Source organism: Notolepis coatsorum (genome assembly GCF_963971535.1).
Source record: "Notolepis coatsorum genome assembly, chromosome: 1".
Taxonomy (NCBI): domain Eukaryota; kingdom Metazoa; phylum Chordata; class Actinopteri; order Aulopiformes; family Paralepididae; genus Notolepis; species Notolepis coatsorum.
Window position 1 is genome coordinate 315,324,171 of NC_140165.1, and position 16,856 is coordinate 315,341,026.

Here is a 16,856-nt window from a genome sequence, read left to right on the forward strand (position 1 = left end):
ATGTGGGAAATGTGGCGAAAAATACTGAAACGCCATATGTAAACCCCCAAAAAATTCAATTTGTACCGCACTTTATATTTGTGAAAATCTCAAAGTGCTACAGGAGATAAAGATAAAAAGTTAAATGAATAAAACAATTAAAATGAATAAAAAAAACCAATGAAATGGAAGAACATAAAAAAAATAAAAATAATAGAAGTAAAAAATTAAAATTTAAATAAAGTAAAAGAATAATTCAGGCAAAAGCCTTTTTAAAAAGAAATGTTTTTAGGCCCCAAAAGAAACCTACAGTAGGTGGCGGTATGCGCCTTTCTGTGGTCGCGACACGCCATTAACTCCAAAGAAGAAGAAGAAGAAAGACGAAGAAGAAGAAGAAGAAGAAAGAGAGGGGGGTAGGTTAGAGAGAGAGAGAGAGAGTGGAGGACTGGAAGAAGAAGAAGTGCTGCTGGGTCTGAAGGAAGGAAGGAAGGAAGGGACGGGGGTTATTATTATTATTATTATTATTCTCTCTCGCCCACCTCCTTGTCCGGCTTAAAGCTTGAAGAAAAACGTTAAAAAGCAAATGGAGGCGGCGGCGGACAGAAGTGGCTCTGGAGGAACCGGAGGAACGAACCAGCAGAACCCAGGAGGAGGAGGAGGAGGGCCGAGGCCAGCGCCCGGTCAGGCGGCGGCAGGAGGAGGGTCGTCGTCCTCCTCGCAGCAGCAGCAGCAGCAGCAGCAGCCCTGCCGGGGGGAAGCAGCGCCTCAGGACGGGGGGACGGACGCGGGCCTGTCGCTGCCCGGGATCCTGCACTTCATCCAGTACGAGTGGGGCCGCTTCCAAGCCGAGAAGTACAGATGGGAGGCGGAGAGGGACGAACTCCGGGTAAGATTATTGTTGTTCCACACGTTTTATTAGCTCTTTATTAGAAAGGCCAAAAACTACTAAGCCTATACTAGTCTGTGTGGCATCCATCCATCGTCATAATAAACCAAAAATAATAACGACACAGGTTCCACTTCCACCCGATTCGGAACAGACTACTAAAAGCTAACTAGCTATAGCTATAGCAACCGTTAGATACTTTCTTCTTATGATGAATTGAAAATGGGGGGGGGGGGGGCCTGATGTAAACAAGACGAAAGTCTTTCTCTGGTCTGCATCCCCCTTATTAACAATTGTGTGTATTGAGCTGTACTGTATTGTTGTACCCATTCTGCAATCTGTTAAATACAATTATCAATCAAACCCCCCCCCCCCCTCTTCCATATTGCATTTGATACAGTTGTAATAAACCAGGGGCTACCTACCACCACATATCTATAGACTCTTTTTTGTATCACAAACTACTGTATATTTGTAGATCTGGTATGTCATAAATGTCTAGATGTAGCAGTACTGTATCTGTATATGTCATGTATGTTATGATGAATTGAAAATGGGGGACCCTGATGTAAACAAGACGAAAGTATTTCTCTGGTCTGCATCCCCTTAACAATTGTGTGCATTGAGCCGTTGTACTGTATTGTACCCATTCTGCAATCTGTTAATACAATTTTCAATCAATCAATCAAAAGGTACTTTCTTACCCCCCCCCCCCCCCCCCCCCCCCCCCCCATATTGCATTTGATACGGTTGTAATAAACCAGGGTTTGATTGATTGGTGAACATTTTATTTAACAGATTGCAGAATGGGTACAATACAGTACGGCTCAATACACACAATTGTTAAGGTGATGCAGACCAGAGAAAGACTTTCATCTTGTTTACATCAGGGTCCCCCCCCCCCAGGGGCTACCGGCACATACATAGCGAAGAGGGGAGTAACATTACCGACTACCTATTTTATCCGGTGTACAGTAGCCGCTTGTGTACTTACTATAATAATTTGTATTTTGACTCGTGGAAGTCGTTAGGATTTCCAATGATGGTACTATTTCCATCATCCTGTGTGCAGCAGCGTTACATTACTCTGTGTTGTGGTCGCGGCGTGAGGTGAGGTGAGGAATGAGGATCCGGCAGAAGAAGAAGCCCTGTCACTCACTCACTCACTCACTCACGGCCACATGATCTGAGGATGTCAACAAACAACGTTAATTAGAGCGGATCACTCGCACAGGTGGAGGATCACACCGCACGTCTTTAGTTGTTTGACACCGCCGCTGACGTGCATAATCTGGGTCGATGGTTGTTGTTGTTGTTTTTTCTCTCCAGCCTGCTGTCAATTCCTCTTTTTTTTTATATATATATAAATGTTTTGTTTACTATCAAGATTCCGTGATTATTGTAAATCATGTGACTCGCTGCCAATTGGCAACAGGGATTGATTCTGCTCAATTTGTCAACCCTGTGTGTGTGGATGGATGCACATAAAAGAACAACAACAACACACACACCTGCCTCGGTCACCACTGGATCACAATTATTTTTCTTTCATTATTTAGTCCACATATGTGGCCTCTCTCTCTTCCTGTCGCAAACAGTTTGCTTGTGTAACACGAGTGCATGTTCACAGGCTTCTATCATGGCTACTATGCCATAGAGAATCACATGACTCACTTCTGTCATTGCAACTCCAACCTATATAGTTATAAATAGGAGGAGCCTGATAAAATATGGATGAACGATAACAAACTGTGCGCTCCCTTGCTTTTTATAGGAAAGTGTGTGTGTGTGTGGGGGGGGGGGGGGGGGGGGGGGGTTATGGGAAAAGCAGCTAGAAGTAGGCTACAGCACTCTGTCCAGTACACCACCATTAGAGCTCCTTATGAAACTGTGTGTGTGTGTGTGTGTGTGTGTGTGTGTGTGTGTGTGGTCTGATTTCACACACTCAATTAGCACCAAATCCTGTCCTGAAAGAGAGAGAGGAGAGAAGTGTCATGCTCAAACCTTGGCCTAGCTTACAATTACATAAGAAGAAGACCCCAGTGGCCGCTAAAATAGGGACTGGCCTGGGGGGGGGGGGGGGCCTTATCAACATGCTCTCAGGACTCTCTGAACATGCCAGTTAGCATGTCCCGGGGCTGCGCGCTGCAGGATCGGTGGCACACACACACACACACACACACACACACACACACAGGATATACGTCCGTAGCCGACTCACATGTAACCTATATGCAGCACATGACATTTTCTCTGTACGGGAAACCCTTAAATTCTTTAAAGGCCGGGAGGAAGCCACGCGCATGGTCATTGGTCACTGGGAGGGGGGGGGGGGGGGGGGGAGGGGGGGGTCAGCTGCAGCCAAAGACGCATTTTATGACCGGGGGGGCGGGGCCAGGCGAGAGTGTGTAATAGTGTCTACGAGAGTGTGTAACAGTGTGTCCATGAGAGTGTGTAACTGTGTGTCCATGAGAGTGTGTAACAGTGTGTCTATGAGAGTGTGTAACAGTGTGTCCATGAGAGTGTGTTATAACAGTGTGTTTATGAGAGTGTGTAACAGTGTGTCCATGAGAGTGTGTTATAACAGTGTGTTTATGAGAGTGTGTAACAGTGTGTCCATGAGAGTGTGTTATAACAGTGTGTTTATGAGAGTGTGTAACAGTGTGTCTATGAGAGTGTGTAACAGTGTGTTCATGAGAGTGTGTAACAGTGTGTCCATGAGAGTGTGTAACAGTGTGTCCATGAGAGTGTGTTATAACAGTGTGTCCATGAGAGTGTGTAACAGTGTGTCTATGATAGTGTGTAACAGTGTGTCCATGAGAGTGTGTAACAGTGTGTCCATGAGAGTGTGTAACAGTGTGTCCATGAGAGTGTGTAACAGTGTGTCCGTGAGAGTGTGTAACAGTGTGTCTATCAGAAGTGTGTAACAGTGTGTGTACGAGAGTGTGTAACAGTGTGTCTATGATAGTGTGTAACAGTGTGTTCATGAGAGTGTGTAACAGTGTGTCCATGAGAGTGTGTAACAGTGTGTCCATGAGAGTGTGTAACAGTGTGTCCATGAGAGTGTGTAACACTAACAGTGTGTTGTCCATGAGAGTGTGTAACAGTGTGTCCATGAGAATGTGTAACAGTGTGTCTATGAGAGTGTGTAACAGTGTGTCTATGAGAGTGTGTAACAGTGTGTCTATGAGAGTGTGTAACAGTGTGTCCATGAGAGTGTGTAACAGTGTGTCTATGAGAGTGTGTAACAGTGTGTCTATGAGAGTGTGTAACAGTGTGTCTATGAGAGTGTGTAACAGTGTGTCCATGAGAGTGTGTAACAGTGTGTCCATGAGAGTGTGTAACAGTGTGTTTATGAGAGTGTGTAACAGTGTGTCCATGAGAGTGTGTAACAGTGTGTCCATGAGAGTGTGTAACAGTGTGTCCATGAGAGTGTGTAACAGTGTGTCTATGAGAGTGTGTAACAGTGTGTCTATGAGAGTGTGTAACAGTGTGTCCATGAGAGTGTGTAACAGTGTGTCCTAGTGTTATCACGATACTGGAATTTCGACTTCGATACGATACCTTGAAAAGTATCGATACTTCGATACCATTTCGATACCAAAAAAAAAAAATATATATATATATATATATATATATATATATATATATATATATATATATATATATATATATATATTTTTTTTTTTTTTTTTTTTTTTTTAAACAAATTTATCTTTTGTTGCTGGTTGATTCTCCTCAGCTTCGAGTCTGGTACTATAAGAGAAGATAAATATAACACTTTTAAAACCCTTTGTTTATCTTTAGATCACACATTTAAAAATAACTGTTCATCTCACTTCAATCATTTTTATTGCAAATGCAGAACATGGTATTTTCTCAAGCAGACAGATGTAAACACTGTAATCTGTGTTGCATGTACCTCACAAACTGAACAGTTAGTAACAGTTTTTATTTAAAGATAACGAGAGCAAGCGAGAGAGAGAGAGAGGTATCGGTAGATAGAGAGAGAGAGAGAGAGAGAGGTAGCGGTAGATAGAGAGAGAGAGAGAGAGAGCGAGAGAGAGAGAGAGAGGTAGCGGTAGATAGAGAGAGAGAGAGAGAGAGCGAGAGAGAGGTAGCGGTAGAGAGAGAGAGAGCGAGAGAGAGGTAGCAGTAGATGGAGAGAGACAGAGAGAGACAGAGAGGCTATGCTCGGAGCATTTTAGTAATGTTACATTTTCAACAAGATTGCTGCTATTTAAACACTTGGTGGAAACGGGGTAACGTTAACCTTATGTCGACTGTAGTATTGTATGACCTCGACATAACGTTTACACGTTAACGTTACTCCGTTTCCAATGCAGTATTTATAACTGTGGCCAGCTAAGCTAAGGGAGCTAACTTTAGCTGGTAGCTGTAACGTTACAACGAAGCAGCTGTTGATATTATGCGCCATCAGTAGACAACGTATCATGTATTAAACTAGAGTTAATGGTTTAATGCTTCAGTGACGTTGAAAGAGCAGCTGTCACGAACCTCTTTCATTTCTTTATGGAGATCGGCGCTGGCACTGCTATAACCGCTTGCAAATAGCATTGGGGCATTTGTAGCTTGTCCTTCGTTGTTTACTTGAAACCCGAAGTACCTCCAAACAGCACTTCTGCTGCTTTCTTTATCCACAAGCACAAGTTGCGGAGGCTCTGCATTTACCATCTTCAGCTAAAATGTTTGTTTACTAACTGAAGAAGACGGCTCTCTGTGACTCTGTGAGGGGGAGGGCTGGACTCGGAGGAGCCGGGGGGGGCAAGCACGCTGAGCGCTCTGAACAGCGCGTCAACAACTTGCGGTAGAACACTCGCCAGCTGGTGGTACCGATACTGCAGAAAGTATCGGTACTTCGGGAAATGAGTATCGAAGCCTTTTTAAATATTCAGTATCGATATGTATCGATACTTCGATATTTTTGACAACACTAGTGTGTCCATGAGAGTGTGTAACAGTGTGTCCATGAGAGTGTGTAACAGTGTGTCTATGAGAGTGTGTAACAGTGTCTATGAGAGTGTGTAACAGTGTCTATGAGAGTGTGTAACAGTGTGTCCATGAGAGTGTGTAACAGTGTGTCTATGAGAGTGTGTAACAGTGTGTCTATGAGAGTGTGTAACAGTGTGTTTATGAGAGTGTGTAACAGTGTCTACGAGAGTGTGTTTATGAGAGTGTGTAACAGTGTGTCCATGAGAGTGTGTAACAGTGTGTCCATGAGAGTGTGTAACAGTGTGTCTATGAGAGTGTGTAACAGTGTGTCCATGAGAGTGTGTAACCGTGTGTCTATGAGAGTGTGTAACAGTGTGTCCATGAGAGTGTGTAACAGTGTGTCTATGAGAGTGTGTAACAGTGTGTTTATGAGAGTGTGTAACAGTGTCTACGAGAGTGTGTAACAGTGTCTATGAGAGTGTGTAACAGTGTGTCTATGAGAGTGTGTAACAGTGTCTATGAGAGTGTGTAACAGTGTCTACGAGAGTGTGTAACAGTGTCTACGAGAGTGTGTAACAGTGTCTACGAGAGTGTGTAACAGTGTCTACGAGAGTGTGTAACAGTGTCTATGAGAGTGTGTAACAGTGTGTCTATGAGAGTGTGTAACAGTGTCTATGAGAGTGTGTAACAGTGTCTACGAGAGTGTGTAACAGTGTCTACGAGAGTGTGTAACAGTGTCTACGAGAGTGTGTAACAGTGTCTACGAGAGTGTGTAACAGTGTCTACGAGAGTGTGTAACAGTGTGTCTACGAGAGTGTAACCGTGTCTATGAGAGTGTGTAACAGTGTGTCTACGAGAGTGTAACCGTGTCTATGAGAGTGAGTAACAGTATGTCCATGAGAGTGTGTAACAGTGTGTCTACGAGAGTGTGTAACTGTGTGTCTATGAGAGTGTGTAACCGTGTGTCTATGATAGTGTGTAACCGTGTGTCTACGAGAGTGTGTAACAGTATCTATGAGAGTGTGTAACAGTGTGTCTACGAGAGTGTGTAACAGTGTGTCCATGAGAGTGTGTAACAGTGTGTCTATGAGAGTGTGTAACAGTGTGTCTATGAGAGTGTGTAACAGTGTGTCTATGAGAGTGTGTAACAGTGTGTCTATGAGAGTGTGTTATAACAGTGTGTCTATGAGAGTGTGTAACCGTGTGTCTACGAGAGTGTGTAACTGTGTGTCTATGAGAGTGTGTAACCGTGTGTCTATGATAGTGTGTAACCGTGTGTCTACGAGAGTGTGTAACAGTATCTATGAGAGTGTGTAACAGTGTGTCTACGAGAGTGTGTAACAGTGTGTCCATGAGAGTGTGTAACAGTGTGTCTATGAGAGTGTGTAACAGTGTGTCTATGAGAGTGTGTAACAGTGTGTCTATGAGAGTGTGTAACAGTGTGTCTATGAGAGTGTGTTATAACAGTGTGTCTATGAGAGTGTGTAACCGTGTGTCTATGAGAGTGTGTTATAACAGTGTGTCTATGAGAGTGTGTAACCGTGTGTCTATGAGAGTGTGTAACCGTGTGTTTATGAGAGTGTGTAACAGTGTGTCTATGAGAGTGTGTTATAACAGTGTGTCTATGAGAGTGTGTAACAGTGTGTCCATGAGAGTGTTATTATAACAGTGTCTATGAGAGTGTGTAACAGTGTCTATGAGAGTGTGTAACAGTGTCTATGAGAGTGTGTAACAGTGTCTATGAGAGTGTGTAACAGTGTGTCCATGACATTTTTACATTTACATTTAGTCATTTAGCTGACGCTTTTATCCAAAGCGACTTACAAGTTCTGTACGACAAGCCATCAGGAAGGGCACAACTCTATCAGCTGAGCAACAATGTTCATCAAAGTGTTGAGTGCTACAGTGTAGGTTAGTTTATTGAGAGTGTGTAACGAGTGTGTCCATGAGAGTGTTATTATAACAGTGTCTATGAGAGTGTGTAACAGTTAGGGATGCCCCCCGGACCCCGGTTTTAAACGGGAACCGGTACTATATTAGAAAATACCGGAGTATTTATAAGCTCCGGCGTCCTCGGTACTGCTATCGATACTCTAGAGAAATTATTATTATTATTATTATTATTATTATTATTATTATTATTATTATTATTATTATTATTATTATTATTATTTAAAAGTTGCAAACGATCTATCCTCTCTCTGTCTCTGCACGAGAAGCGAGCCACAGCGAGTCATTATTACACACACTCCTCGCGAGTCGCTCGCTAGTAGTGCTACATACGGGTACTCCTTAATGAAAGTTCTCCGTGCTGAAGCGCTCTGCACACAGACACAGACAGCTCTGAGTCTGCATGCACCGTGACTCGTGATGGCGGATAGAGCGAAGCGTTCTAAAGAAAGTATGGATATACAACGCACGTTGCCACAAGTGCAACAAAACATTTGCCAGTAAGGGTGGCAATACGAGCAATTTATCAAAACATCTGTTGGCAAAACATGATATTAGTGTGCAGAAATGCGCGTATTCGACTGCCTTGCGCGCAGTGTTCCATCTGCATCCACGTCCACTGCCGCCGGTAAGCCAAGATACGGAGTTTCCTAGGCTAATAACGAATTATTACAAATAGGCTAATAAACAAAATAATTGTTTAGCTACAAATACTACAATCTAAACTTTTTATAGATCGTCAAGCTGAGGCGTCAGCCACCAATGTGTCCCAGGCCAGTGAGCCCAGGGCCACCACACATCCTTCCCTCTACCTCCCTCCACCACCCAAAGTCCTTTCTCCCTAGCAGCTAGAGGAAGGATGACAGAGGATAGGGTGAACGAGTGTCACAGTTCTGTTAGCCTTTTGCATTTGTTGTTTATTATAAAAAGTCTATAATTCAGAGTCAGACACATTTAAAACATTGTTGCTGCTGTTGCTGAAGAAATTATATTCATTTATTATATTTATTTATAAAGTTATATAAAAGAACATTGCTGCTGCTGTTGCTGAAGAAATTATATTTATTTATAATACTTATTTATAAAGTTGTATTTATAAATAATAAAGCAATGTTGATTCTGTTCTTAATTAATTGTCTTTTTTTCTTGCAAAAAAAGAACCAAAAAGAACCGATAAGAGTATCGATAAAGTACCGAACCGTTAAGCAGTATCGATAAGAGTAGTAGTATCGATAAAATCCTAACGATACCCATCCCTAGTAACAGTGTCCATGAGAGTGTGTAACAGTGTGTTGTAACAGTGTGTAATGTGTCCATGAGAGTGTGTATGAGAGTGTGTAACAGTGTGTAATGTCCGCTCAGTGTCTGTGAGCTCCATCCACATGTGTTTGGTGTGAACCGCATTGTTAAAAGACGGCACCTGTGGCGGCGTGTCTCCAGTGACGGGCCGGGGTCACGGGGTCACAGAGGTCCTTTTCCCTCTCCGCCAGGCCAGGTGGGAGGCTGGCCGCGCTGGGCAATGGGGACAGCGGGACAGGGGAGTGGGGACAGGTGGCAGGGGACAGGTGGCAAAGGGGCCCTGGGCCTGTCGCCCAGACACAGGCACATGCCTCTCTCTCTCTCTCTCTCTCTCTCTCTCTCTCTCTCTCTCTCTCTCTCTCTCTCTCTCCCCCTCTCTCTCGTAAGGCTCAAACGTGCTCCCAGCGCCGGAGAGTGTGCACGTCCTCGCACGTCGCCTGCAAACGACCGGCACATACCTCCTCCTTGTACACTTTCACCCTCCTCCTCATGCCTCTGTGATGACTCAATGGCAGCGCAGACGGCGGGAACCAATCACTGGCGACCCCCCAAGACCGATGTGAGAAGACCGTATTGCTAGAAATCTTGAGAGGCCCAACGTGGTCATTTCAAACATTTCTATTGACTATCATGAGACAATTCAAACTGATGTATAAGGAAATTATGTTCACAAGGTACAGGGATGAGGAAGGGACTTGATATTCACGGGTGTTTACATTTTTATTTTGTTTTCTATTTTATTTTATTTTATACATATATAGTTTTTGTTTTGCATATATATATATATATATATTTTTTTTTCTTTTTTTATGTTTAAAATAGTACACTCATTTGAGTAGTGGAAAAGGGGTAGGATTAAATAAGTGTATACTTCTTCCTACTCCTTTTCGAACATGCAGATTGAGTTGTTTTTCTTTTTTTGTTATTGTTTGTTGTATTCATTGCATGTTCGAAATAAAGACTTCAAATCAAATCAAATCATAGGGTTATATATCTGGGGCGACAGTGAGGTAGAGCAGTCGTCTGGTAAACCGGAGGTTCCCGGTTCGATTCCCGGCGCTCCTCCCAGGGCAGCGTGTCGAAGTAAGATGAGATAAGATATTCCTTTATTGATCCCCTTGGGGGAAATTGAGCACGTCCTTGAGCAAGACACTTAACCCCTAACTGCTGCGATGAGCAGGTCGGCCCCTTGCGTCTTGTGTGAATGTGTGAGTGAACGGGTAAAATGTGTGGAACAAAATTGTAAAGCAATTTGGATAAAAGCTCCGTGATGATCACTGACTATTGACTTGTTCTCATCGTCCTTGTGATTTAACCCTTTCAGACGTACCATCTCACGTATGAGATCAGCAGCCATTCATGAGAACGGAACATAAAATAATCATAAAAGTCCAAAGTATTCCAACAAAGATATATATACGTCTGAAAGGGTAAGACAAACAGATCCTGGATCAGACCCCCTTGTGTCCTTGTGGATACAGAAGCCCTCAACACTCTGTCTACAGGGCGGCTAGGTGGCGCAGTGGGCAAGGTGCTCGCCACCAACGCAGGAGATGCTGGGTTCGAGCCCAGCTCTCGGCATTCCTACCAGCTTGGCTGGTCGTTCATACTAATACAATTGGCAGTATTAGGGGGTGGGAAAGCTGATGGGTGGGGATCGGACGTTGTGGACAGCGACTCCTACAGGTCGGTTGGTGCGCCTGCGCAGCAGAATCGGGAAGCGACGGGGGCGGCGTGTCCCTCCCACGCAGACCCCCGACGCTGAGAGATCGCGCTGTGCCGGTGAAAAGATGCGACGGCTGCCTCCTCGAGTACCGGAGGGGACACGTGATGCAAGGCTTCATCCACATTGCAGCCGGCTTGTGGGAGGCATGACCTAACAGCGTTCGAGACAGGGGAGGGTAGAATTGGACGATATGAAATTGGGGAAGGGAGAAAAATGGGGAGAAAAAGTAGATAAAAAAAAAACACTGTCTACAAAGATTGAAAACAGACCGGCTCAATCCCTGTGCTGTGCATATTCTTTTCATGTTCTAGCCAGTGGTACTACTTGTTGATTGGTTGTGTTGGTAGATTACTACCAGTGACCCAGATGACATCACTTCCTGTAGAGTGTGGCCCTGCTCGCCCCTGGGGGCTCCACTCTAATTAACGGCTCTGTGCTCCGTCATCATGACTCGCATATGATGTCCGTAATGTATGTACTGTTCTACTCCTGTATGTCCTTCTCACCCACATAGTCTCTCTCTAGACACACACACACACGTCACACACACACGTCACACACACATACATACATATATACAGCACAGTCTCTCTCTCTCCGTGTCCCTCTCTGCTTGTTCCAATTTCTCTCTCTCTCTCTCTCTCTCTCTCTGTCTCTCCGTCTCCCCGTCTCTCTCCAAAACGTTGTCCCAGAAAGTGTCTGTGCTCTAGTTGTTGGCACATGGATTGTCTCTCTTGGGGATGGATGGGGGGAGGGAAGGAGGGAGGGAGGGAGGGAGGGAGGGAGGGCAGGAGAGAGGTGGAGGAGAGCTGCCCATGACCCTGTTCTGGTGGCATGAGAGAGAGAGGTGGAGGAGAGCTGCCCAGGAGAGAGAGGTGGAGGAGAGAGAGGTGGAGGAGAGAGAGGTGGCAGGAGAGAGAGGTGGAGGAGAGAGAGGTGGAGGAGAGAGAGGTGGCAGGAGAGAGAGGTGGAGGAGAGAGAGGTGGAGGATGTTCTGGTAGCAGGAGAGAGAGGTGGAGGAGAGAGAGGTGGAGGAGAGAGAGGTGGAGGATGTTCTGGTAGCAGGAGAGAGAGGTGGAGGAGAGAGAGGTGGAGGAGAGAGAGGTGGAGGAGAGAGAGGAGGCAGGAGAGAGAGGTGGAGGAGAGAGAGGAGGCAGGAGAGAGAGGTGGAGGAGAGAGGAGGCAGGAGAGAGAGGAGGCAGGAGAGAGAGGTGGAGGATGTTCTGGTAGCAGGAGAGAGAGGTGGAGGAGAGCGAGGTGGAGGAGAGAGAGGAGGCAGGAGAGAGAGGTGGAGGAGAGAGAGGAGGCAGGAGAGAGAGGTGGAGGAGAGAGAGGAGGCAGGAGAGAGAGGAGGCAGGAGAGAGAGGTGGAGGAGAGAGAGGTGGAGGAGAGAGAGGTGGAGGAGGTGGCAGGAGAGAGAGGTGGAGGAGAGAGAGGTGGAGGTGGAGGAGAGAGAGGTGGAGGAGAGAGAGGTGGCAGGAGAGAGAGGTGGAGGAGAGAGAGGTGGAGGAGAGAGGGGTGGCAGGAGAGAGAGCTGGAGGAGAGAGAGGTGGAGGAGAGAGAGGTGGAGGAGAGAGAGGTGGAGGAGAGAGAGGTGGCAGGAGAGAGAGGTGGAGGAGAGAGAGGTGGAGGAGAGAGGGGTGGAGGAGAGAGAGGTGGAGGAGAGAGGGGTGGAGGAGAGAGAGGTGGAGGAGAGAGAGAGGTGGCAGGAGAGAGAGGTGGAGGAGAGAGAGGTGGAGGAGAGAGAGGTGGAGGAGAGAGAGGTGGAGGAGAGAGAGGTGGAGGAGAGAGGGGTGGAGGAGAGAGGGGTGGAGGAGAGAGAGGTGGAGGAGAGAGGTGGAGGAGAGAGAGGTGGCAGGAGAGAGGTGGAGGAGAGAGAGGAGGAGGAGAGAGAGGAGGAGAGAGAGGAGGAGGAGAGAGAGGTGGAGGAGAGAGAGGAGGCAGGAGAGAGAGGAGGAGGATGAGGCAGGAGAGAGAGGTGGAGGAGAGAGAGGAGGAGGAGGAGAGAGAGGTGGAGGATGTGGCAGGAGAGAGAGGTGGAGGAGAGAGAGAGGTGGCAGGAGAGAGGTGGCAGGAGAGAGGTGGAGGAGAGAGGGGTGGAGGAGAGAGGTGGCAGGAGAGAGAGGTGGAGGAGAGAGAGGTGGAGGAGAGAGAGGAGGAGGAGAGAGAGGTGGCAGGAGAGAGAGGAGGCAGGAGAGAGAGGAGGAGGAGAGAGAGGTGGAGGAGAGAGAGGAGGAGGAGAGAGAGGTGGCAGGAGAGAGAGGAGGCAGGAGAGAGAGGAGGAGGAGAGAGAGGTGGAGGATGTGGCAGGAGAGAGAGGTGGAGGAGAGAGAGGTGGAGGAGAGAGAGGAGGAGGAGAGAGAGGTGGCAGGAGAGAGAGGTGGCAGGAGAGAGGTGGAGGAGAGAGAGGTGGAGGAGAGAGAGGTGGAGGAGAGAGGGGTGGAGGAGAGAGGGGTGGAGGAGAGAGAGGTGGAGGAGAGAGAGGTGGAGGAGAGAGAGGAGGAGGAGAGAGGGGTGGAGGAGAGAGAGGAGGAGGAGAGAGGGGTGGAGGAGAGAGAGGTGGAGGAGAGAGAGGTGGAGGAGAGAGAGGTGGAGGAGAGAGAGGAGGAGGATGTTCTGGTGGCAGGAGAGAGAGGTGGAGGAGAGAGGTGGAGGATGTTCTGGTGGCAGGAGAGAGGGGTGGAGGAGAGAGAGGTGGAGGATGTTCTGGTGGCAGGAGAGAGGGGTGGAGGAGAGAGGTGGAGGATGTTCTGGTGGCAGGAGAGAGAGGTGGAGGAGAGAGAGGTGGAGGAGAGAGGTGGAGGATGTTCTGGTGGCAGGAGAGAGGGGTGGAGGAGAGAGAGGTGGAGGAGAGAGAGGTGGAGGATGTTCTGGTAGCAGGAGAGAGAGGTGGAGGATGTTCTGGTGGCAGGAGAGAGAGGTGGAGGAGAGAGAGATGGAGGAGAGAGAGATGGAGGAGAGAGAGGTGGAGGATGTTCTGGTAGCAGGAGAGAGAGGTGGAGGAGAGAGGTGGAGGATGTTCTGGTGGCAGGAGAGAGAGGTGGAGGAGAGAGGTGGAGGATGTTCTGGTGGCAGGAGAGAGGGGTGGAGGAGAGAGAGGTGGAGGAGAGAGAGGTGGAGGATGTTCTGGTAGCAGGAGAGAGAGGTGGAGGATGTTCTGGTGGCAGGAGAGAGAGGTGGAGGAGAGAGAGGTGGAGGAGAGAGAGGTGGAGGATGTTCTGGTAGCAGGAGAGAGAGGTGGAGGATGTTCTGGTAGCAGGAGAGAGAGGTGGAGGATGTTCTGGTAGCAGGAGAGAGAGGTGGAGGATGTTCTGGTAGCAGGAGAGAGAGGTGGAGGATGTTCTGGTAGCAGGAGAGAGAGGAGGCAGGAGAGAGAGGTGGAGGATGTGGTAGGAGGAGAGAGGTGGAGGATGTTCTGGTAGCAGGAGAGAGAGGTGGAGGAGGTGGCAGGAGAGAGAGGTGGAGGATGTTCTGGTGGCAGGAGAGAGAGGTGGAGGAGGAGAGAGAGGTGGAGGAGAGAGAGGTGGAGGATGTGGCAGGAGGGAGAGGGCCTGTGATCTCTCCTCTCAGTGGTCCTCCTCACTCCGAACAAAGGAAACGCCACATAGTGATCGGATGGCGTGATGATCGAGGTCACTTTGTAGCCGGCTTCTCCACTAGTTTGTTTTCTCACACGATGCCAAAGAAAGCCCCGTCTAAAAGTAGGCTATATATAGGGTATTAACAGAAAACATCTGAAACCAAAGCATTAGTCTCCCGACTAGCTGATTGATCGGCCAGGTCTTTCAGGCGCCCCTGCTGGCAGGAGTCCCGCAGAGAGAGGTGCTGCAGTTCCAATATTTCCCAATGCTTCCTTCTCTTCCACCCTCCCCCCAATGTCGCCTAGGTGTGCTGCTCGCACACATTAGTCCAGTCGAACAGCCCATTCGACCCCGTTATTCCTGCTGTGTGTGTCAAGAGAGGATAAAGGTTAAAGTGGCCATGGAGGAGGAACTGGATAAGGTTTGGACCGTAACGCGATCCCTCTGACGCAGGCGTTTCTTCTCTGCTACCGGGCGGCTACCTTCCTTATCGCGTCTGGCAAGGTCACCCCTCTCTTTAGCTAGCGCGCCGCTCATTATGTATGCGTCCTCCTGGGCCCGCTTGTCCCACGGCGAGAGCCATGTCGGAGTTGCTGTCTGTGAGGCTATTGGGCACCGACACAGGCAGGGGAGGGGGGGGCCAGTGGGAACTTGTCTCTCGGGGGGAGAACAGCATGACACACACGGGCACATGAGGTGGTTATCTGGTTGTGTGTGTGTGTGTCTTAGGGGGGGGGGGGGGGAGGAGAGCAGGTCGTAGCTCGCCCTCATGTCAGGCTGGGAGCAGAGAGAGAGAGCCGTATGCCCCGCCCCCTTTTCACGACAAACAAACCAGGTGGAATTCCGGCTCCGCCCTCCTTCTCTCTTTGAACGCTAACCTGAAGCCAGTGCTCTCTACCTGCCCTACTGTACTCTACCTGCCCCTACTGTACTCTACCTGCCCTACTGTACTCTACCTGCCCTACTGTACTCTACCTGCCCTACTGTAAGGCCTCGGTTCAGCCTGAAGCGACTTCATGTGCCTTATGTGTGTTAATCCTGGTCTTTACATTTAGATTTAACCTTAATTTAACCGGGTATTTAGCTCATTGAGATCAAGGATCTCTTTCACAAGAGTGACCTGGCTAAGGCCTAACAAAAATAATAGTTGGTTTCAGGTTGGTTGTCAGTTTGGCCATGGGTAGGTAGGGAATTTATTTTATTTTATTTTTTTATTTTATTCTTTCCCACGGCGACTATGGATAGGGAATTTCTTTATTTAATTAAAATGTTCACAACAACATGGATGCATGTACTCTGCCAGCATGTTTAATATCCATAATACTAAAGGTTTGACTAAGATTTATATGAAACTTTATTCTAAAAAAAAAAAAAAATCGTTTTTTTTTTTTTTTTTTTTTTAATATATACTTTTTTTTAAAAACTCATAAAATATATTGGGTCGCACCTAAATCGGCAGGGTCGGTCGGCAACCTGAAACCAACCATTATTTTTGTTAGGCCTAAGCAGCCAGCAGCTCACAACGTCACAATTTAAATCACAGGATTACAAACCAAACCAGTAAACAAAACAACGTGTAGAAGAACAAAGCAGCGACAAGAAGAACACAATATATCACATCGTATAAAGAACGCGTGATAAATATCACATCGTATAAAGAACACGTGATAAATATCACATTGTATAAAGAACACATGATAAATATCACATCGTATAAAGAACACATGATAAATATCACATCATATAAATATCACATCGTATAAAGAGAACATGATAAATATCACATTGTATAAAGAGAACATTATAAATATCACATCATATAAAGAAGATAGGGATGTCCCGATCCGATCACGTGATTTTTTTTTAAACCTTTTTTTTTTTTTTATTCAACAAACATGACCATGTTCACGTCTTAAACTCATACTGAGGCCTTCGTTTTGGTTTTAAATTGCATATCATCATTAATTTATTTATTGTCACACAGAGCAGAAGAATTTTGCCAAAACAAACCAATAGTATCCAGCTGCAGAACGGCAGACCAGCCACACTCTCAGACCCAAACGCATTTCCTTTGATTTAATTATACATCAAATGATTTATGTCAAGGATTGCAATGCCTCGCTTGAATGAAGTTAACTTTTCACCTGGATAACGTCAACATTCAGGGTGAATGTAATGTGAGAAATTGGGATAAAAAAAATATTTTTTTTTTTTTTTTATTATTGGATCGGGAAAGATCGGTATCGGTAGATACTCAAAATCACATGATCGGGATCGGATCGGGAGCAAAAAAATGTGATCGGGACATCCCTAAAAAAATCATGATAAATATCACATCATATAAAGAACACATTGGGAAAACACAGACAACAAATCAAAACACATAAACACTGTCCAATAGTTTCACGTTCTAGATCCTTCATGGTCCAACCAAAGTCCTCCATAAGAAATTAGATCAGGCGGTTTTAAATGGTCTCTAACT

At 46.5% G+C, this 16,856-nt stretch overlaps 1 protein-coding gene across 1 annotated transcript in view; it reads left to right on the forward strand.

Annotated features, from left to right (window-relative positions):
* Positions 1-410: 410 nt before the first annotated feature.
* strn4 (striatin, calmodulin binding protein 4) overlaps positions 411-16,856 on the forward strand; it is a 53,746-nt gene continuing 37,300 nt past the window's right edge. The window contains 1 exon segment of the mRNA XM_084311677.1: positions 411-865. Coding sequence (XP_084167803.1) covers positions 563-865 — 303 coding nt within the window. The 5' untranslated portion in view covers positions 411-562.